This window comes from Cetorhinus maximus, chromosome 15 (genome assembly GCF_964194155.1).
Source record: "Cetorhinus maximus chromosome 15, sCetMax3.hap1.1, whole genome shotgun sequence".
In the NCBI taxonomy this organism is placed as follows: Eukaryota; Metazoa; Chordata; class Chondrichthyes; order Lamniformes; family Cetorhinidae; genus Cetorhinus; species Cetorhinus maximus.
In genome coordinates this window covers 17,234,547-17,257,437 of record NC_135893.1, presented here as the reverse complement: position 1 = coordinate 17,257,437, position 22,891 = coordinate 17,234,547, and the positions used below count along the sequence as shown (strand labels likewise).

At 49.9% G+C, this 22,891-nt stretch overlaps 1 protein-coding gene across 1 annotated transcript in view; it reads right to left on the bottom strand.

Annotated features, from left to right (window-relative positions):
• The window catches only part of LOC144690429 (chromodomain-helicase-DNA-binding protein 5-like), a 93,783-nt gene that overhangs the window by 12,668 nt on the left and 58,224 nt on the right, over positions 1-22,891 (bottom strand). Inside the window, exons 21-33 of the mRNA XM_078557930.1 lie at positions 20,598-20,722; positions 19,226-19,454; positions 15,838-16,007; positions 14,941-15,115; positions 13,197-13,283; positions 13,007-13,095; positions 10,028-10,161; positions 9,182-9,326; positions 7,239-7,404; positions 6,227-6,303; positions 5,134-5,272; positions 4,080-4,223; positions 2,570-2,678 (exon numbers count right to left, since the gene is read on the bottom strand). Coding sequence (XP_078414056.1) covers positions 2,570-2,678; positions 4,080-4,223; positions 5,134-5,272; positions 6,227-6,303; positions 7,239-7,404; positions 9,182-9,326; positions 10,028-10,161; positions 13,007-13,095; positions 13,197-13,283; positions 14,941-15,115; positions 15,838-16,007; positions 19,226-19,454; positions 20,598-20,722 — 1,789 coding nt within the window. The remainder of the gene's footprint in view (positions 1-2,569; positions 2,679-4,079; positions 4,224-5,133; positions 5,273-6,226; positions 6,304-7,238; positions 7,405-9,181; positions 9,327-10,027; positions 10,162-13,006; positions 13,096-13,196; positions 13,284-14,940; positions 15,116-15,837; positions 16,008-19,225; positions 19,455-20,597; positions 20,723-22,891) is intronic.

Sequence of the window (22,891 nt, the reverse complement as noted above, 5' to 3'; positions counted from 1 at the left end):
CCACCCCCCACAACCTCCCCCGAAACAACCCCACCCACACCCCCAACCTCCCCCCCAAAACAGCCCCACCCACACCCCCAACCTCCCCCCCAAAACAGCCCCACCCACACCCCCAACCTCCCCCCCAAAACAGCCCCACCCACACCCCCAACCTCCCCTGAAACAATCCCACCCAGACCCCCAACCTCCCCCCCAAAACAGCCCCACCCACACCCCCAACCTCCCCCCCAAAACAGCCCCACCCACACCCCCAACCTCCCCCCCAAAACAGCCCCACCCACACCCCCAACCTCCCCCCCAAAACAGCCCCACCCACACCCCCAACCTCCCCTGAAACAATCCCACCCAGACCCCACACCCCCCAAAACAACCCCACCCAGACCCCACACCCCCCAAAACAACTCCACCCAGACCCCACACCCCCCCAGACCCCACACCCACCCCAAACAACCCCATCCACACCCCCCCGCAAAATAACCCCACCCAGACCCCACACCCCCCGAAACATCCCCACCCAGACCCCACACCCCCCCAGACCCCACACCCACCCCAAACAACCCCACCCAGACCCCACACCCCCCAAAACAACCCCACTCAGACCCCACACCCACCCCAAACAACCCCATCCACACCCCCCCGCAAAATAACCCCACCCAGACCCCACACCCCCCGAAACAACCCCACCCAGACCCCACACCCCCCGAAACAACCCCACCCAGACCCCACACCCCCCGAAACAAGCCCACCCAGACCCCACACCCCCCAAAACAACCCCACCCAGACCCCACACCCCCCCAGACCCCACACCCACCCCAAACAACCCCACCCAGACCCCACGCCCCCGCAAAACAACCCCACCCAGACCCCACGCCCCCCCAATACAACCCCACCCAGACCCCACACCCCCCAAAACAACCCCACCCAGACCCCACACCCCCCAAAACAACCCCACCCAGACCCCACACCCCCCAAAACAACCCCACCCAGACCCCACACCCCCCAAAACAACCCCACCCAGACCCCACACCCCCCAAAACAACCCCACCCAGACCCCACACCCCCCAAAACAACCCCACCCAGACCCCACACCCCCCAAAACAACCCCACCCAGACCCTACACCCCCCCCAAAACAACTCCACCCAGACCCCACACCCCCCCAGACCCCACACCCACCCCAAACAACCCCACCCAGACCACACACCCCCCCGCAAAATAACTCCACCCAGACCCCACACCCCCCGAAACAACCCTACCCAGACCCCACACCCCCCGAAACAACTCCACCCAGACCCCACACCCCCGCAAAACAACCCCACCCAGACCCCACGCCCCCCCAATACAACCCCACCCAGACCCCACACCCCCAGAAACAAACCCACCCTGACCCCACACCCCCAGCCCCCCCAAAACAACCCCCAGACCCCACACCCCCCCAGAAACAATCCCACCCCGACCCCACACTCCCAGCCCCCACCAGAAACAACCTCACCCAGACCCCACACCCCCCCTGAAACAGCCCCCAGACCCCACACACCCCCTGAAACAACCCCACCCAGACCCCACACCCCCCCCCAAAACAACCCCACCCAGACCCCACACCCCCCGAAACAGCCCCCAGACCCCACACCCCCCCCCAAAACAACCCCACCCAGACCCCACACCCCCAGCCCCCCCAGAAACAACCCCACCCAGACTCCACACCCCCAGCCCCCCCAAAACAACCCCACCCAGACCCCACACCCCCAGCACCCCCCAAAACAACCCTACCCAGACCCCACACCCCCAAAACAACCCCACCCAGACCCCACCCCCCCAAAACAACCCCACCCAGACCCCACCCCACCCAAAACAACCCCACCCCCCTGAAACAACCCCACCCAGACCCCACCCCCCCTGAAACAACCCCACCCAGACCCCACACCCCCTGAAACAACCCCACCCAGACCCCACACCCCCCAAAACAACCCCACCCAGACCCCACACCCCCAAAACAACCCCACCCAGACCCCACACCCCCCAAAACACACCCCAGACCCCACACCCCCCAAAACACACCCCAGACCCCACACCCCCCAAAACAACCCCACCCAGACCCCACACCCCCAAAACAACCCCACCCAGACCCCACACCACTCCCAAAACACACCCCAGACCCCACACCCCCCAAAACAACTCCACCCAGACCCCACACCCCCAAAACAACCCCACCCAGACCCCACACCCCTGAAACAACCCCAACCAGTCCCCACACCCCAAAACAACCCCACCCAGACCCCACACCCCCCAAAACACACCCCAGACCCCACACCCCCCAAAACACACCCCAGACCCCACACCCCCCAAAACAACCCCACCCAGACCCCACACCCCCAAAACAACCCCACCCAGACCCCACACCACTCCCAAAACACACCCCAGACCCCACACCCCCCAAAACAACTCCACCCAGACCCCACACCCCCAAAACAACCCCACCCAGACCCCACACCCCTGAAACAACCCCAACCAGTCCCCACACCCCAAAACAACCCCACCCAGACCCCACACCCCAGCTCAGGGAAAGGATATGCGACGATACCAGCCAGCAACCAATAGTCGTGTCTCCTGTGCCAGATATCGTAGATCTTCCCAGAAGAAACTGCAGCTCGTTCCTCATTCTGCCAAAGCGTGTGCAATTCTGACAAAATAAAAACAGAGATGTTACCCCTCAGCGCAAATCTAGAACATTCTGTTCAAAATTCAAAATTACAGCTGGGAGGTGAGGCTATTTGTCACAGCACCTTGCTGAATTCCAAATGTTACTGATTTGCCGGCCTGACTCTCCCCAGGGTACGACTCCCACAGACACCGACTCTCCCCGGGGTACGGGTCCCACAGACACCGACTCTCCCCGGGGTACGGGTCCCACAGGCACCGACTCTCCCTGGGGTACGACTCCCACAGACACCGACTCTCCCCGGGGTACGGGTCCCACAGACACCGACTCTCCCCAGGGTACGGGTCCCACAGACACCGACTCTCCCTGGGGTACGGGTCCCACAGACACTGACTCTCCCTGGGGTACGGGTCCCACAGTCACTGACTCTCCCCGGGGTACGGGTCCCACAGACACCGACTCTCCCCGGGGTACGGGTCCCACAGACACCGACTCTCCCCGGGGTACGGGTCCCACAGGCACTGACTCTCCTTGGGGTACGGGTCCCACAGGCACTGACTCTCCCCGGGGTACGGGTCCCACAGACACTGACTCTCCTTGGGGTACGGGTCCCACAGTCACTGACTCTCCTTGGGGTACGGGTCCCACAGACACTGACTCTCCCCGGGGTACAGGTCCCACAGACACTGACTCTCCCCGGGGTACGGGTCCCACAGACACTGACTCTCCCCGGGGTACAGGTCCCACAGACACCGACTCTCCCCGGGGTACGGGTCCCACAGACACCGACTCTCCCCGGGGTACGGGTCCCACAGACACCAACTCTCCCCGGGGTACGGTTCCCACAGATACCGACTCTCCCCGGGGTACGGGTCCCACAGACACTGACTCTCCCCGGGGTACGGGTCCCACAGGCACTGACTCTCCCCGGGGTACAGGTCCCACAGACACCGACTCTCCCCGGGGTACGGGTCCCACAGACACCGACTCTCCCCGGGGTACGGGTCCCACAGACACCAACTCTCCCCGGGGTACGGTTCCCACAGATACTGACTCTCCCCGGGGTACGGGTCCCACAGATACTGACTCTCCCCGGGGTACGGGTCCCACAGACACCGACTCTCCCTGGGGTACGAATTGCCCACCAACCTAGCCTCAGATAACAAGATGACTGATGGACAGACAATTCTATAAATCGAGAGAGGCACACAATAAGAGGGAGAGCCGGAGGGAGAGAAGGCAAGATAATGAGAAACAGGGACTAGGTAGGCAGAAGGTGAAAGCAGGGGTAGGTTGAGGGACAAGAGCGAGTGAGACAGGCAGCGAGAGACAGACATGGATAAATCCTATTATTGAGCAGTAACTCCACGTTCACGGGGGTCGTTATTTGTTATTCAGATAGGGAACAGCCAATTGCTTTACCCGTGAAACCTCCATCTGCAATGTTGAACATAAATTTTCCTTTGCCAGTCTGATCCTTTCTGTCCTCTTCTTCTTTCACTTCTTTCATTATTTCTCCATTCTGCAGGTTTTCCGTAATCTCCTTCTCCTCGTTCACATCTTCAGCTGTCAGAGTAACAAATAATAAATACCAATTCCCAGTGAAGTGCATCCCAATCAGAATCAATGAGTAATCACCTCCCAGACACACATGATCACCCTTCTCTGTGACCCCCCCCCCACCAGCTCTGCCTGAGGGCCACCCCTGGGTGTCGACAGAAGCAGCAACTGCTGAGAAATCAGCGTGGTCGATTTCCTCTCATGGGTGCCAGCTCTAAGACCAGCCCTCTCATCACAAACTGAGGGTCAAACCTGAGCTCAGCTGGGCAATAAAAAACGCCAATGAGCAACACCCTCGCCTCTGAGTGAAGGTTGTGGATCCGAGTCCCATTTCAGAGACTTCAGCACATAACCTAGACTGACACTCCCAAGTGCACCACTGTGGGAGCGCTGCACTGTTGGAGGTGCCATCGTTTGGATGAGATATCAAACCAAGGTCGTGTCCTCCCTCTCAAGTGAAAGATCCATGGCAGTCTTTTGAAGAAGAACAGGAGAGTTCTCCTGACCAACATTTACTTGTCAACCAACATCATTAAAAACAGACAATTGTTTTTTATCACAATATTGTTTTTGGGAGCTTGCTGTGCACAAGTTAGCTGTCTGATTCCTATATTACAAAGGATAGTTCATTGGCTACAAAACACTTTAGGATGTTCTAAGCTCACAAAAGGCACTATATAAATGCAAGTTCTTTCTTATCCTTCCATTCACAGCATTAACTCCTTACCCAGTTCTATCAACACACAATTTACGTCAGCTATGGAACTGTTCAGTTCCCTCAATTACTAGTTCCAATCTCTCTACCCCCTCGTGGTATCTGGGAGACATGTCCAGGGGTTAAGACCCCTGGTCAGAGTGCTGTGTCCAGCGGTGATTGACCATCAGACAGATCCGCACTGTCCCATTTTATGTTTACCTTTAGGTTGAGAAGGGGCTATCCGCTCCTGTTGTTCACAATCTCTTTTCTCCTCCACTCCCACCTCGCTCGCCTGGTTCTTGATCTCCGTTTCTTGAAGCTTCTCACTGCCGGGGGCAATACTACACCCGCTGGGAATCTGGGGAAAATAAACATTGGGAAAGAAGTCAGCGATTGTCCAAACATACCATCAACTGGCCCAGGCCCTCCCTTCCTCTCCTCAAAGTGATCGTTCTCTCTGGGGTACAGGGTCAATGGGCAGTGACTGTCCCTGGCGTATGGAGTCCTCCTACTCTCGGGGATGTGGCCCAAGTGGTCATCAGCGTGTGCTTGGCCATTCAGCTGGGAAGGGTGGGAAGTCACACACAACCCTGACCTCACTCGGTCAATGGTCACATCACCAGACGGTGATCTGGAACAGAAACCCAGACAGACTTCCTCCTCCCTCAGCCAAGGGGGGGGTGAGGGCCATTGTAGAGTCTCTGCCACCATTGCAGCCGGAAGCTGCAGTCCCAGCGCAGACTGGCATTCCAGTCTCAGAACGTCCTGCTCTCGACAGCTCAACTTTTGCAAGCAAGTGGGGGGGGGTTAGTGTTTAAATTGTAACTTCTGGCTTTAGCCGGGTTCAGTATGCTTCTGTCGGAAGCGCAGTTTAAATTAAAAGAGGATCCTTTCCAGAGTGTTTAAGCAGAGAGGAAGCCGCAAACTGTCAAGCGACTGTTCCAAGGGATGGGTAAGTGCAATGGTCTCCAGCTGAATGACCGGGAGTGATTGTGACCGGGAGTGGGTAACCTGGAGTTATTACAGTAAATTGAATAAGGTGATGCAGCAACACACAGCCAGAATAAATAATTATCATTGTACATATGTAATCGTTGGTAAGAAGTTACCATTATGTGCTTAAATCCCATGAAAGCCAATGAGTGCCTTTGTGTTGTATTATTCTATGGAATGAAAGTAAAAAAGAACCCTTCTCTGAACTTACTCAACTGGGCCATTGGAACAGCCTCGGGCTGCTAGTTCTGACATACAAATACTGCCACAACTTTCAGGCAGAGATTCATTCATGCCCCCTTCAGTCAGTAAAACTTGCCTCATTCTCCAAGAGCTTTTTCTCTTCCTTGTCCCTCTCTTTATCGTCCATCACTTCCACACGGCAACCGTTCTTCTCTAAAACGAAAGAGAATTTCGCCAGTCGGGTCAAATGTGTGAACCCCTTAGTCTCTGACACAACAGGGTCAACCCAACGATACAGCCTGACCCCTGAACCCACCTGCCCCGCCCTCACTGGGACGAATCAGGTGATACAAGCCTCACAATGAGAGTGAGGAAGGCAATGGAAGATTGTGTCATGTGATTTCCATTAGATTTAAACTGGGGTGGGTCACGTTTCCCAGTGACTTATGTTAGCCGTCCTCTTCACTCCTCCAAGATAGATGGCACTGTGGCAGTGCATTCTCACAACGCTTCCCCACCCACCCCACCGCACCCTCACCCACCCCTCAGGTTGGACTCCAATTCAGCTTCTTCACCCCTTTCAGGTTCCTGCTGTCAGCGGAAACCAGACAGAAGCTCCTTAAACACACTAGAGGTGTCAGCCCCAGCTCAGCGGTTAGGGTAGCCCTCTCACCTCCGAGTCACAGGTTGTGGGTTCAAGCCCCACTCCAGAAACTGGGCATATAAGCCAGGCCGACACTCCCAGTGCGGTACTCCCGACTGCCTCCCCAAATGGATTAGAGATTAGAGATAGAGGGCATGAGGTAGAAACACAGAAACACAGGCAGAGGGCGAGAAAGAGGGAGGGAAGATAGAAAGAGAGAGAAAGGAAGATAAAGTAGAACAAAAAAATTGGGCGAGGAGTTGATTTGCATCATATCATGAGCAACTCACCTGGAATTAAAGGTGCACACTCGCTGTCCATCACAACACCCTGCAGCCCCAACCCGACTTATCATACACTTACTGTAAGCAATGCCACGGGATACAACAGCCAGGGGCAGGAGAAGCCATTCAGCCCTTCGAGCCTGTTCCAGCATTCAACGCAACCATGGCTGCTTATGAAAAGAAAGACAATGGGCCTTTGGAGTCTGAAGAGCTGAACGCACCTGTGGAGCTCGGGGCTGGTGTACTGGGCAGGGGACAGGCAGGACTGGCTGCAACTGGGGTACTGGGATCAGACGAGATGCTGTCAACGTGCTTCTTGTTCTCCACATGCTCAGGCACCATCTCCGGTGTACTGTATCTTCCATTGATGTATTCAAACTCCTGCACCTTAGGTGTTTTTTTTTTAAAAAAAAGATAAATTTTAATGACAAGAGGAAAATAAAACCAGAAGAAAAAGACACAAAACAGGACTGAGCAGTGGAGGGGAGGGTCAGATACTGACCTTTCACCTCTAGGGTCCTAGGTTCAAATTCAGCAAAGCGTCCCCCGAAATTTGGGGCCAACGTGAAACGAGTTGGGGAAAACGTCCATTCAATTCGGTCAGCTTGAGCCCCCAAAACAAAACCCAAAACCTGCCTGATAAATCTCACTCAAAAAGTGTCACGAGTTGTGGGCAGTATTCTGAGGTTGGGACAGTGCAGAAGGAGCTTTTCGCTCGATCTAACTCGGACTGTTCAGTGGGAAAATGCAGAGGGAGCTTAACTGTGTACCCAACCCTGATGTGGGGTGTGTTTAAAGCTGGCACGCATTGGAAGGAATGGAAAATGTTCCATTCTTCATCTCTATGAGCACAAAATGTGCCAAAAGAAACATAAAGTGAAAACATTACCAGAAGGCTGTGTGCTGGTTAAGTGGTGCCACTAACCTGTCTCCATTTATCAACCTGGTCTGTATTTCAATAGAAAAGATATATAAATTTACACATCTTCATCACTGACAACATAAGGAAGCAGCTACTGAGTTAGTGTCCATTGTCGTAGCTGCTCCTGGTCAGAAGAGGTGTCCAGTGCTGCTCACACTTGGGCCTTATCTTGGTGCTACTTAAACTGCCCACTAGGTGGCAATGCTACTCAAACAAATCACTGCTGCTACTGGGCTCTTTCATGGCCTTTAACCCAAAGATTCAAAATGAAACCGGAAATGCTGGGAACACTAAGATGCCTGAAACCTGCTGAGCGCCTCCAGCATTTTCGGCTTTGCACCCTGACTTCCAACATCTGCAGTATTTCATTATTGTGATGCACGCATCAAGACTTGGCAAGGACCTAAGCGTTTCGTCTTCATGGGCTATAGCTCAAGGCACTAATAGGCATTATTTCTTGGGTAAATGTAGAAAATCCCATGGCACTCTTTACAGAACAGCAAGGGTCTTTACCCCAAAACCAATGCCACTGAAGGAGATTATTGGGTTGTGTGTCCTACTGCTGTTCCTGGGATCTTGCTATACCATAAAGTGGGTCTCATGTTTCCTCCATGACCACAGTGACTACATTATAAAGCACTCTGGGATGTCCTGAGATTGTGAAAGGTGCTATATAAATGCAAGCCTCTCTTTAGTGTCTGAAATATAAGCGAATGAATGAAGCCTCAGCCTTTCTCAAGGTTCCACTCTCACACAATTCAACTGGGACAAAGCAGCAAATAAGAAATCAAAGTTCAAACACAAGAGGAGACAAGAGCTGGAAGGGACAGAGTGGACAACCCTGCCTTACGGCATCACAGATTGTATCAGCACCAAAATATCCCTTCCAAGACTTGGACTCCAGCAGTATAGCAACCCCACTCCAACCACCACCCCAATCCCCACCCCTTCCCCCCCGCTTCAGCCAAGCCAGGATGGTGAGAGATTTGGAGGAGGACTTAGAGATGGTGCAGTTTCCAAGATACAACGCCTACCCCCACCCTCACCGTATTCACCATGAATACTCACTCTCTCAGCTCTGGTTCAGAGAAGGGAAACTGGGTGAGGTGTCAGGGGGGACATGAGAACTCAAACACAGCTGGCATTTATATAGCAACCTTCCAACATAGTAAAACTCTCCCAGGCACTTCCGAGGAGAGTCAGCCAGACAGGCACCAAACCACAAGAATCCCAGGCACCCACCTTCTTTCGGACCAGTGACATCACGCCTATCCTGGTCAGCACGTGTTGCCGAGACAACCCTTCCCGAGGGACGCCGTCCGCAAAAGTCTCAGATCCATCCGCTCCCGGCTCACACAGGTGCCTCATAAACAGTGACACGTAGGCTCTAGGGCGGGGAGAACAGAGGATAAGTTTCGATGTGATGGCCAAGGAGAACAATAAAACCAAACCATTTCCTCAAATCTGCAGGAGACGAGGAATAAAAGGTCCTGTAACCTCACAACCTCCTCTTGGAGAGCGACGTGTAGTTGTGGAAAAGTCCATGGGCTGATTAACAGTCTGACAGGTCACATGGCTGCAATCATCCTTCTCCCAGTTAAGTAGCGGGGGTTATCTGCTATGGCGAGAGGCTTTTATGGGCTCCCACAGCCCATACGATGGGTAGCGGCCAGAGAAAGGGGTCACCCATACCCACCAGACAGGGGTATCCCTGTTGGATGTCACCCTGGAATTCGGGACCGGTGCTCCAGTTTGCCTGCCTCACAGACATTTACAGCACAGGAGGCCATTCAGCCCATTGTGTCCGTGCCGGTCAACGAAGACCTGACTACATTAATCCCATTTCCCAGTGCTTGGCCCATAGCCCTGGAGGCTATGACAACGCAAGTGAATATCCAAATACTTCTTCAATGTTACAAGAGTTTCGGGCTCAACCATCCTCTCAGGCAGAGAGTTCCAGATTCCCACCATTCCTGCCCTCCCCTCTCCCCGCACCCCGGGACTGTCTGGGGCGCACGTCTGCGAGCAGACAGGAAAGGGTGAGGGCGTGAGGGAACTAAAATTGGCAGGAATGTATTTCAAATGTACCTGAACTCCTTCTCACTCTTTCCCCGGAGATCCCGCACCAGCCAGTGAGAGTTGAAGGCATCCTGGGGTGGCATCCCCCAGCGCATGATGGCATTGACAAAGGCTTTACGCTGGCGAGCATTGAACCCGAGAACCTAAACACAGACAGAATTAAACATCACCAGGAGGGAAATGGAGTCGCAGAAATCTTCATTCAAGCTCAGTCCTGGAACATACTGCCCAGTACAACCCCCTCACCCCTCCTCCACCCCCTCACCCCTCCCCTCCACCCCCTCACCCCCTTCCTCACCCACCCACCCCCTCACCCCTCCTCACACCTCCCACCCATCCCCTCACCCCCCTCCTCCCACCCCACCCCTCACCCCCTCCTCCCACCCACCCCCTCACCCCCCTCCTCCCACCCACCCCCTCACCCCCCCTCCCACCCCCCGCCTCCCACCCACCCCCTCACCCCCTGCCTCCCACCCACCTCTCACCCCACCTCACCCCTCCTCACCCACCTCTCACCCCTCCTCACCCACCTCTCACCCCTCCTCACCCACCTCTCACCCACCCCTCCTCCCACCCCCGCATCCCTCCTCCCACCCCCTCATCCCTCCTCCCACCCCCTCACCCCTCCTCCCACCCCCTCACCCCTCCTCCCACCCCCTCACCCCTCCTCCCACCCCCTCACCCCTCCTCCCACCCCCTCACCCCTCCTCCCACCCCCTCACCCCTCCTCCCACCCCCTCACCCCTCCTCCCACCCCCTCACCCCTCCTCCCACCCCCTCACCCCTCCTCCCACCCCCTCACCCCTCCTCCCACCCCCTCACCCCTCCTCCCACCCCCTCACCCCTCCTCCCACCCCCTCACCCCTCCTCCCACCCCCTCACCCCTCCTCCCACCCCCTCAATATATGTAAATATATATTTATATATATATTAATTCGTCGCTGTGAAACGTATCATTCTTCAAGAAGCCATGGGTCAAATATAAATGCCCAGTGGGGAACATCTGGAGAGGGAAGAGATACTTTGTATTTCTAAGTTAACAAAGAACTGCTGTTACCAGACTCAAGACTTGCTGACTGGTTTAAAAACACCTGGCCTGAGAGAAGTGTTCTTTGAACATCTGAGTCTTTAAAAAAACTCTCATGTGGAGTGAGTGTCAGCATACCTGAGAAGTGAGCTGCAAGGAAAAGACTCTCTTTCTCTCTCTCTCTGCCCCACTCGTGTTAAACTTTCTACAGAAACGTCTCGTGAAGATAACTCACCAGTTTATTTTGGAGAGTTTGCAAAGTGCAATAAGTATGAATCATCAAAGACAGTTTCACCAACAAATCTCCCTGAAAGAGCTTCCAGTTCTATTGTGACCAGAATTCTGTTAGATCAAAAGCATCAAGATCTTTGCGAATTTTATCCTTTTAAAAGAAGCTTTCCCATACTTCAGCCTCTGCAGGGAACTGTGTGTGTGCAAGTGTATGATGGTTCAAATTTCTGTTTTTATCAAAAAGGGGAAAATTGTTACACATCTAAACTACAACTTGTATGTTAACCAGTTTATTAACTTGTTTTTTAAAAAGTAATTTGTTTTATAAGAAATCAATTTTTTGTGTTTACTGCAAGAAGCCTGGTGAGAATCTTTTTATGCTGGGAATGACAGTATCAAAATTAAACAATTGACCAGTTATGTGGGTGAATTAAACATTTAAACTAATGTTATGACCTGTGCTGAAGCAGGGCTAGAATTAACTGTGCACTTCTCCCATCGCGGTCTGTAACACCATCAATCTTTTCCTCTCCATTCCAGACTCTTCCAAACATAGGAAAAGGAAAGATGAGACCGACACATGCATATTCCAAGGTTAAAATCTGGGACTCACTGGATGTGAGCAAGGCATCATTTACTGGTAATTCCCTGAGGCTGTACAAGAGTCTTGTTGAACTGGAGTTACATGTAGATCAGAACAGGTAAAGTGGGGGAGTGGGTGGCAGGTTTCCATCCCTAAAGGGCATTAACGAACCAGTTGGGCTTTTAACTACAATTTGGCAACTTTCATTAAACAGGTTTAACAAATTCACAATCTCTTGGTTTCTAGTCCAGCACCATATCCACTTAGCAACTACCCAGACCACCTAGGGCTGTATGAGTGATTGAGTACCGACATTTATGAAGCCTTTTCCGCCCTAGCTGTCTGTCTCTACAGTATGACTAAGATGTGCATCAAATGTCCATTATCCATCTGACCAGCCACCTAAGCAGGTATAATGCCTTGTTCTTCCTCCCACACTGGAGGACGAGGTTTAATGTGACTGAGGGCCTCTCTCTAGTCCAGTGTGAAGTGGCTGAGAGATTTTCTCCTTCTCTTCCTGGGCTGCTAATAGTTGGTGAACGGTGAGAGTAAACACCCAGGGCACACACCCAGAGTTATAACTTCAAAAGCAGAGCCAATCCTCTTGCTTCAAAAAAAACATGCAGACACTACCTCTTAGCGCATTCTGTAATAGAGAACTTGTAGAAGGAGGCCATTCTGCCCCTCAAGCCTGTTCCTCCATGCAATTAGATCAGGCCTGATCTGCATTTCAACTCCATTTACCCACCTTAGCTCCATATCCCTTGATAACCTTATCGGATAAATAATAAAGATCAGGGCTTAGCAACTGCCCTGATAGTTATTTGATGGGACAGTGTAGGGGGAGTTTTACTCTGTATCTAACCCCGTGCTGTACCTGTCCTGGGAGTGTTTGATGGGGACAGTGTAGAGGGAGATTTACTCTGTATCTAACCCCGTGCTGTACCTGCCCTGGGAGTGTTTGATGGGGACAGTGTAGAGGGAGATTTACCCTGTATCTAACCCCGTGCTGTACCTGTCCTGGGAGTGTTTGATGGGGACAGTGTAGAGGGAGCTTTACTCTGTATCTAACCCCGTGCTGTACCTGCCCTGGGAGTGTTTACGATCAAAGATCACAGAAAAAAACTTTTGAGGAAGATATTTTTACCTCAATGTTCCCACCAACTCGTGCCAGTAAGGGTGGGAGAGGTTTGTCTCTTTCAGATTTAAGTTGCCTCCGTGACTGTCGTCTCCCAGCTGGAAAAGGACAAAATTCAGGATTGAAAGTGCTCGACTGACACAGCTCACAATTCCAACACTGCCCTAATTTAGAAAGGGAGCCATGGCCAAGCTCTCACCTTCCGGCTTCTCCTCAAAGTCTTCATCCTCGTCCTCTGACCCCACAGAGTATTCAGACTGATTGTCCGATAGGTCGTCTTGCCACTCTGGAAAAGAGAGAACAGGAGGACGAGTAGGAATAAGGGCAATGCAGAAAGGGTGGGCAGGCAAAGGCCAACTGGACCATTGAGCCTGTCCTGTACCACCACATTGCAACTGAGCATCATGGGCACCCACCACCACCCCCCAATTTACAGTCATGCCATCACCTGGGGTAAAAGAAAACAAAAGCAAGACCCATAGCAAAGTCAGAGTTTAAAATAAAAGAACTGGGAAATTCTACTTTGACCATGAAAGAAAGGAGGCAAGAACTTGCATTTATATGGTGCCTTTCACCACCACAGCATGAGTCCCAATGTGCTTTACAGCCAATGAAGTACTTTTTGACGTGTAGTCACGGTTGTAATGCAGGAATTTGCGCAAAGCAAGATCCCACAAACAGCAATGTGATAATGACCAAATCGTCTGTTTTACTGATGTTGTTTGAGAGATAAAAATGGGCCAGCAGACAGGGGAGAACTTCCTACTCAAAGTAGTGCCATGGGATCTTTTACACCCAGCTGAGAGAACGGACTGCACCTCGATTTAACATCTCATCCAGAAGACTGACTGTACAGCACTCCCTCAGTACAGCAACTGGACTATAAGTATGGATCACGGGCTCAAATCTCTGGCGTGCAGCTTAAACCCATGACCTCCTGACTCAGAGACAAGTGTGCCACCCACTGAAACACAGCTGACACATCGCCCAATGCCCTACAGGCCTTTTGGAAGCTGTGGTATTGGCCGTAGGATCTATACCAACCTCTTATTCAAATAGTTGCAGTGAATCACATTCGGTCCATTTGTTCCAGAGGCCAACCATGTAATCAACTTTCTATTGACTGCCCCTGTAGTCTCTGCCTTTCTGGAGTCAATTCTCCATTCTCTGAGCCTATCGTGCTAACTACAGGCTTTTAAGTAGGTACCAGTATAGTTGTCATCCTCTGAACCTGTTCCATGTGAGTGGATCAACACTGGACACATTTGCAGAGCATGTAATGTTCGTCCTTTTTATATTGCTTCTCCCCCTAGGTGCTCAGATCCCGCTCCTGCTAGAAGATCAGGGATTATCAGTGAAGTAGCTGATACTTTGACCATTGAACATTGGTGTCCAGGCCAACTGAGGCAATGAGTAGCTCGGCCATTTCAACCAGGATGTTTGGCCCTCGGCTTCTACCAAATGGGCTGAACTCAGTCAGGGTGGCAGGTAAGACAACACAGTTCACACCAACACAACAGGGTTGTGCAAAGATGGGAAATCAAACTGAGCCCATATCCTACTATATCCTTACTGGAACATGGTCATGTGGCTGCAGGGGTTTGGGCTCAGGTTCCAAGGAATCAAACCCTAGCAGTGTCAAAGGATTCAGAAATGGGAGGTGGGACATGGAACACTGGTGATGGTGGTGTGGGTGAGGGTAGAATTCCCAGTGGTGGAATGTTACGTACTCAACCCCATCCCATTCCTGCCAGTGCAGTGGGGTCACAAAGCAATTTCAGGAGTCTTTAGTTCAATGGCCATGATGGAACAAGTCTGACACTGAACAGACTACAGGAGGAAAGAGAGGAACTGCACAAAGTCAACAAAAGAAACTAGCTGATTGCAAGCCTTCTATGTCCCACTGCCCATTTTTCTATAAGTTCTGTTGTGTGGGTAAATACCTTGATCCTCTTGGGAGGCATCATTATAGTTGACTTGTTTGCGAATGCGTTTGCCCTTGCCTAGGTTCCTGGCAAGATCTTCCTGCTGCTGCTCGTAATGATGTCGGAGGAGCTTTTCCCAATAGTCAGGATCCACATTCTCTTCCTGTTTAATGATCTCTCTTTCAACTTCCTCCTAAACAATTCAAGACCATCAACAGATCAGCTGCATTCAAAGGAAATCATGCGTGAGAATCAATTTAAAGCAAAGAACTTAAAAAGCCAAACCTACAACTTAAACAGTCACTAATCCAGGTCGTTACAACCTGCAACTGGAACTTAAATCATCACTGAAGCAAGACGCATCTCAGAGAAAAACAAACAAGGCATTGGGGGATTTCTTTCTCTGGATGTTAACTAAATAAAATCTTAGCGCTCGTGTGCAAAAGTTAATGTGTCCTACATTACAAGGGTGACTGTACTCCAAAAAAAAACATTATTTGGTTTTGAACCATTTGGGAAGTTCTGAGATCTATAAATGCTAATTGTCCCCAATGCTTGGAAAGTGAGACTAACTTATAAATCACCCCATTCTTTGCCATCAATTCTACCCACTTCTCCTCTCCAAGTAAGCAATGTCCCCTTCTCCTTTTATTCCTCCCAATCTCCAACCCTCGAGCCTGATTCACAAATTGCAAGGGGCAGATTTATGAAGAGTGGGGATTGATTCTGGAAGTTTCAGATGCCCCACCTCTGATAACTTTGCTCCCCAATAGGTCGCTCCTGTTCTGCTGCTAGTTTCTTTCTAAACCCCCTTCTGCCCCCATCCCCGAGGGCTTTCCAAGATCTGCCTGACTCTGCTGCTCAGTCTAACCCCACAGCTCTCCTGGGTGGTGACTGCCGAAGGAAAGTCGTCACCTGTTCGTCCTCCTCCCGCACCACGTACTGAGCGACCTTGAAGGAGCTGAGATACTCGTTCATGTTCTGAATATCAGCATCGTCTGTCGCATTCTGGTTGCGGTCCAGCAGCTTTGAGATGGCGCGGTCGTCGTAGTGGATCATCCTCATCTCCTCCGCTTCCTTCTCAGCTGCAAGTTAAAAACAATTATCAACACCTCTCTCTGTTCTCCTGGCGCTAAGCACCTAAGAATGACCAGGCTGTAAACTGACTGACCTTCAAGGTGTTGTCCCTGGGGCTACATGAATATTTTTCGATACTTCTCTCATCCTGCAACTATCTCTTCTTCCCTCCCACTTCATATTCTTCACCTCTCTCTCTCTTTCACTCCAAATCTTACAGTTTCTGATTGGTGTGAGAATAAAACCTAATGGAAAATCTAGACTTTTAAACTTACCCATTCCATGCTCTCATTACATCACTTACACATCTATAAAATGCATATCCACTATTGTGCATATAGAAATATGTATTTAGAAACAAGGATATATTGATAGCATCGGATGAAGTGGGGGGGAGGGAGATAGTGTACAGTATTAACCTGTTGGAGCGAATGGTCTGATTCGCTGCTGTGATGCTGTCATTCTATGTAATATTTCCCTCCAAGCATTAGAACAAAGGAATGTAGGAACAGGCCATTCAGCCTCTTAAACCTGTTCCATCGTTCAATCAGATAACTGATCTCAATCTCAGCTCCATCTATTCACTATACCCTTTGACTCCTCACCCAACAAAAATCTATTGATCACAGTCCTGAAAACTCCAATTGCGCCCCCAGCATCCACAACCTTTCGGATGCTTTTCTGCTTTTATCGTCCCTCTTTCTGTAATACTCATCCCTCTTTACTTAAATTTAGAAACAGGACAAAAAGGTAATTTAGTCCCAAAAGCCTCTCGCTTGACAAAGCAAACCCACCTCAGCACACACCACCTACCCTGCTCTCTCCAGAAATATATCCATTAAACCCTTCAACCCAGTAGTAATGATCGTGTCAAATGCCCTTCTCTGAAAAATTGCCTTTATACCCCCTGGCTTTCCCCCATGTGCCCTGGTTAAGCCATACTGAACAGGTTAGATGCACCAGTTCTGTCAGTTTTCTTCGTAATCATGAGAAACTACAAGCCAGTTAGCTTAACATCTTTCATAGGGAAAATGTTGGAATCTATTAAGGAGGTTATAGCAGAGCATTTAGAAAATCTCAATGCAATCAGGCAGAGTCAACATGTCTTGTGAAAGGGAAATTGCTTATGACTAATTTATTAGACTTCTTTGAGGAAGTATCAAGCAACGTGGATAAAGGGGAACCTGTGAATGTGCTGTACTTAGATATCCAGGAGGCATTTTGACAAGGTGCCACATCAAAGGTTATTACACAATATAAGAGCTCATGATATAGGAGTAACATATTAGCATGGATAGAGGATTGGTTAGCTAACAGGAAAAAGAGAATAGGAGGCATAAAGGGGACATTTTCGGGTTGGCAAGATGAAACGAGTGGAGTGCCACAGGGATCAGTGCTGGGGACTCAACTATTTACAATCTATATATATTGTTTACTTGGATAAAGGGATGTCACAAAGATAGGTAGGAAAGTAAGTTGTGGAGAAGACATAAGTCTGTAAAGGGATATAGATAGGTTAAGTGAGTGGGCAAAAAAATGTCAGATGGAGTATAAGGAGGGAAAATATGAACTTGTCCACTTTGGCAAGGAGAATAGAAAAGCAGGATATTATCTAAATGGTGAGAGATTACAGGACTCTGAGGTACAGAGGGACCTGGGCGTCCTGGTACATGAATCACAAAAGCTAGTGTGCAGATACAGTAAGTGATTAAGAAGGCAAATAGAATGCTGTATTTTATTGTACGGGGAATGGAATATAAAAGTAGGGATGTTTTGTCACAGTTGCAGAGGGCGTTGGTGAGACCACATCTGGAGTACTGTGTACAGTTTTGGTCGCTTTATTTAAGGAAGGACATAATTGCATTACAAACAGTAGTTCAGAGAAGGTTCACTCGACTGATTCCTGGGGTGAGAGGGTTATCCTACGAGGAAAGGTTGAATAAGTTGGGCCTGTACCCATTGGAGTTTAGAAGAATGAGAGGGTGATCTTATTGAAACTTATGAGATCCTGAGGATGCTTCACAGGGTAGATGCTGAAAGGATGTTCCCCCTTGTGGGAGAGACTAGAACTAGGGGCCGCAGTTTAAAAATAAGGATCTCCCATTTAAGTCAGAGATAAGTAGAAATTTTTTCTCTTGGAGAGTCGTGAGTCCGTGGAACTCAATTGCCCAGAGTGGGTTGGAGGCAGGGTCACTGAATGTTTTTAAGGCTGAATTCGATAAATTCTTGATTGACAATGGAGTCATAGGGTTTAGAGGGTAGGAAGGAGAGTGGAAGCCACAATCAGATCAGCCATGATCGTATTGAATGGCAGAGCAGGCTCAAGGGGCTGAGTGGACTACTCTTGCTCTGAATTCTTTTGTTCGTAAAGTCACTTCAAAGTCTTCATTTCTGACTTCCTTAACATTTCCTTCAGTTCCAATATCCGAGTTATCTTTTGCCCCAAACCCTTTTCCTTTCAAAGGGCTGTAATCTCCCTCCTGTCTCGTCTTTACACTCTAAAATCTGGGTTCCGACCTCGCCTCAGATGAAGTGAATTTCTCTCTTGTTTAAAGATATTTTCGCCTCCAGCATTCTCCCCCTCCTCTGCTGAAAATGGTGACTGGCTGGGGCACAGTTCCACAGGTGCCAGCTGTCATCCTCTATCTCACTCAACCGACTGGCTCTGCATGTGCCAGTCTTGATGGCAGGCGCTAGTGGGTTAATCAACCATGAGGGGAAGCATCAAGACTGAGCCGCAAACCTCACACACGCTTTGCACCTGCAGTCACTGCAGTGGGATGGCTGGCTGGCTGATTTCGATCTCCCGAACCCAGGACCCCTTAGCGCTGCCACACTTAACATCAACTGAATCATCACACGTCAGAGTGTGAGCTTCCAGGCCTGTAAGGGTCCATATTAAACTGGGCCATGTATTTACGATCTGAGATCAGTAGATTTTTACTAGTCAAAGGTATAAAATGATATGGAACCAAGATGGGTGGAAGGGTCCAAGATACAGATCAGCCACAATCTCATCGAATGGTGGAACAGGCTCGAGGGGTTGAATGGCCTCCACCAGTTCCTATGTTCCTAGTGTATTGAACCACAGGGTAAATCTCAATAATGATTAGCGGGTAGGGTTTCAACAATCAAGGGGGAAATTTCTCCTTTGACCCCATCGTGGTTCTACATCATATTTGTCTTCCACACCCCACCCCATCATGCCAACCCCTTGCTTTCTCACCTTCATCATCCTTAAAGAGCTCCTCTGTGCCAAACTTGAGGATATCATCCAACTCCTGTTTGGAAAGTGAACCAGACTTGGAGCCCAAGCCCGGCCGCACCACAAGGTGGGTCAACATCATCTTCTTCTTGGCCACTTGCGTGATGCGTTCTTCTACCGACGCCCTGGTCACAAAGCGATAGATCATCACCTTTTTATTCTGGCCGATACGATGCGCTCTGCTGAATGCCTGGAGGACAGATGTTGGATTTGATTCGATTTTTGAGCTCCTCTACTGAACACTCCCCACCCGCCCCCCGCCTCCATCTCCCACTTCCTGCGCCTTCCCAAGTCAACAGAGCAGGCTGGAATCTTGTTCCTGGGACATTAGGAAAACAACAGAGAGAGATTTAATGCTCTGATTTCCCCATCCCTGTCAAGAAGCACCTGGCCTCAGTTTTGCACTTTCTCCTCACAGGCAAGCTTAGGTGGTCAGGAACCAGAGGCAGAAAATAATCTCCCACCACTGCTAGGTAAAGTGCAATGGGAGACCAACCTCTGAACTCCCCTTTTTAAAAAAACATTCTCAGGATTTAGGCATCAACAGCATTTATTGATCACCTTAGTTTCCCTGAGGTGGTGGTGGGCCACCTTCTTGAACCAATGGTAGCACTTTCGCACAACTGAATGGCTTGTTAGGTCACTACAGAGACAGCATAAGATCAATCATGTTGATGTGGGACTGAAGTCACATACAGGCCAGTCTGAGTAAGGGCGGCAAGGTTTCCTTCCCTAAAGGACCTCAGGGAAGCTGCTGGGTTTTTAAACAATAATTCAACAGCTTCCTTGTCACTTTTACCAATACCAGCTTTTTATTTCCAAAGTTTTAAACTCAATTATGCACCATCCCACACACGCCCTCTCCAAAGCCCTATCGATTCCCAATCCTGTCAAAAGACCAAATGACCCAGGACCTCTCATATAGCCTTTTATAAAAAATACTTGTTCTTGGAGACGTGGGTGCTATTGGTCAAACTACATCGATTGCCCATTCCTAGTTGCGCTGTGCTCCAAGGGAAATTAGGAATCAACCATGCATAGTGTGGGGGACTGGAGTCACATGTAGGCCAGACTGGGAAGGATGGCAGGTTCCCTTCCCTGAAGGACATTAGCTAATCAGTTGGATTTTTGCCACCATGTTTTCATGGTCATTTTATCCGGTATCAACCCATAAATTGCAAGAATTTCTGGATTTGGTTTTGAAATCTCAATCACCGTCCCTGTTGTAAACCCTGATGTCACAACATCAAATTCTACAGAGCGGCTATACAAAAGATAAGCAACCGATTTTGAACAGTCCTACTCCGCAGACTCAAGGAAAGCGTGCTCTGACCTGAATGTCGTTGTGGGGGTTCCAATCTGAATCGTAGATTATAACAGTGTCTGCAGTGGCCAGGTTAATGCCCAGGCCCCCAGCCCGAGTGGACAGAAGGAAACAGAATTGCTGGGCTCCAGGGGCTGTAAGGTACAAGAAAGAGATGGGTGAGCATCTGTTCACTAAACCTGCAGAAGCTGTACAAAGTTACAGGGACCAGTGAGTATCATCTTTATACTTTTCTCACTGACCTTTTCCCACCTCAGCCCCCACTATTTCCCACTGTCGCCTCTTTACTGGTGCTTGTTCCAAGGCCTTGCGCAAGTGGTGGGCAATATGGGGGCACAGAAACGAAGAAAGGCACAGAAGGAGGTCATTCCGCCCCTTGACCCAGTTCCACCATCACTTAGATAATTGCGATCTGTTCCTCAACTCCATCTACACGCTTTGGTTCCTAACCCTTAATACTCTTGTTTGACATAAATTTATCTCAGTTTCCAAATTTTCAATCGACACCCAGCCTCCCGCTTTGAGGAAGTGTGTTCCAGGCTGCTATTACCCTTTGTGTGAAGAAGCTCTTCCTGATCAGCCCTGCACAGTGTAGGCATTGGAAAGAGTTCAGAAGAAAGCCACAACAACAATTCCCAGTTTAAACAGCCTTAGTTACGGAGAGGGGCTTATGGACAGTGGTTCTATTCACTTTAGCCATATGTAGACTTTGGGGTGCTTTGACACAGGTACGTATAATATAGCTAAGGGCTAGATTATCTTCCTAGTGACTGCTTCAGTTTTCTAGGTTGCAGAAGACATGGGGATGAGAGTATAAGTTAAACCAGGACAAGACAAGGTTAGCTATTCAGCTTCTCCTTTACCCAGAGGATAGCAGATTAGCTGCTCACAGTGAGCCAGTTTTATCAGAGCAGAAATCACATCTTTTAAAAGGTAGACAGAATGTCATTGGTCTCCTCAACTCTTGCAATTGCCTTAAGGGGGTTGGAGGGGGCTTTTCCAGATTTTGTCATTGATTGCTCTTGGGTTTTATTTGGTTTCTTGCCTCTCCTAGCAAGTTGAGTGACTGCTGGTGGGGAGTTCAGGGTTCGGGGGTTGGGTGGGGATGGGGTGGATGGTATCTAATTGTGATGCTGCAGGCATCATGGCTGGACTAATGACTTGGACTCAATGGACTAGTTGGTCTATTCCTGCCCATCGTTTCCATGTGTTGAGCGAGGATCGAGGCAGCAAGTGTTGGCAATCTCCCTTCTGAACTGGGCCCCATGGTCTCACCAAGAGACTGATGCCATGTCACTCCATTCTCCCGACAGTGTGGGTCCAGCGCTACCAGGGGTAATCCAAGGGAATTGTGGACGGAGCGGGAAAGAGAAAATTTAAAACCAAACATGGTGTTTTCAAAACAAACACAGGCCACTCAGCATATCTCCTCAGTGGAGCCAACAGCCCCCTTAAAATGGCAAATAATGGGAGTCTTTGCAATTCCAGGAATGCAGGGCAGAGGGAGCGAGGAACAAGGGATTTTCTCAGGAATTCCAGAAACTTCTCCAGCTTCCCTCCTGTGCTGAACTCATGGGGAGAAAGTGGGAGGTGGGGAGAGAATGGCATTGCATGAGAAATGTAGAGTCATCCAGCAAATGATTGTTGCAATATCTCACAAAATGTCACAGCCAGCTACAAAGAAAATCCAAAAGACAGCTGGAATATTACTTAGGCAATCTAACTAGAGGGCATAATTATAAGGGGGAGGAAGCTTTGCCACAACTATATGAAACCCTGCTTGGAATACTGCGTATAATTCTGAACACCACACTCCAGAAAGGATTTATTGACTTTGGAAGGAATGCAGTTGCAGATTGCCAAAGTGTAACCAGAACATCAAGAGTTAAATAATGAGGAGCGATTATGTAGACTAGACTTGTGTTTCCTGGAAAAAGGACACTGAGGGGTGTTTTGATTTTTTTTTTACCAAATCTGTGGCAAGGGGACACAAAATCAGAGCCAGGTCATTCAGGAGTGAAGTTAGGAATCACTTCTTCACACAAAAGGGCAGTAGAAATGTGGAACTCACACTAAAAATGGATGCTAACAGAATTGATCATTTTGAATCTCCCTTCAATAGGTTTTTGCTAGGCAAAGGTATTAAGGGATATAGAGCCAAGGCAGATGGATGGAGTTAGGATACAGATCTGCCATGGTCTTATTGAATGGCAGAACAGACTCAAAGAGCTGAATAGTCTATTCCTGTTCCCTTACACACACTAATGAACGATAACAGATCACCTGCCACAAGTCATATGCCC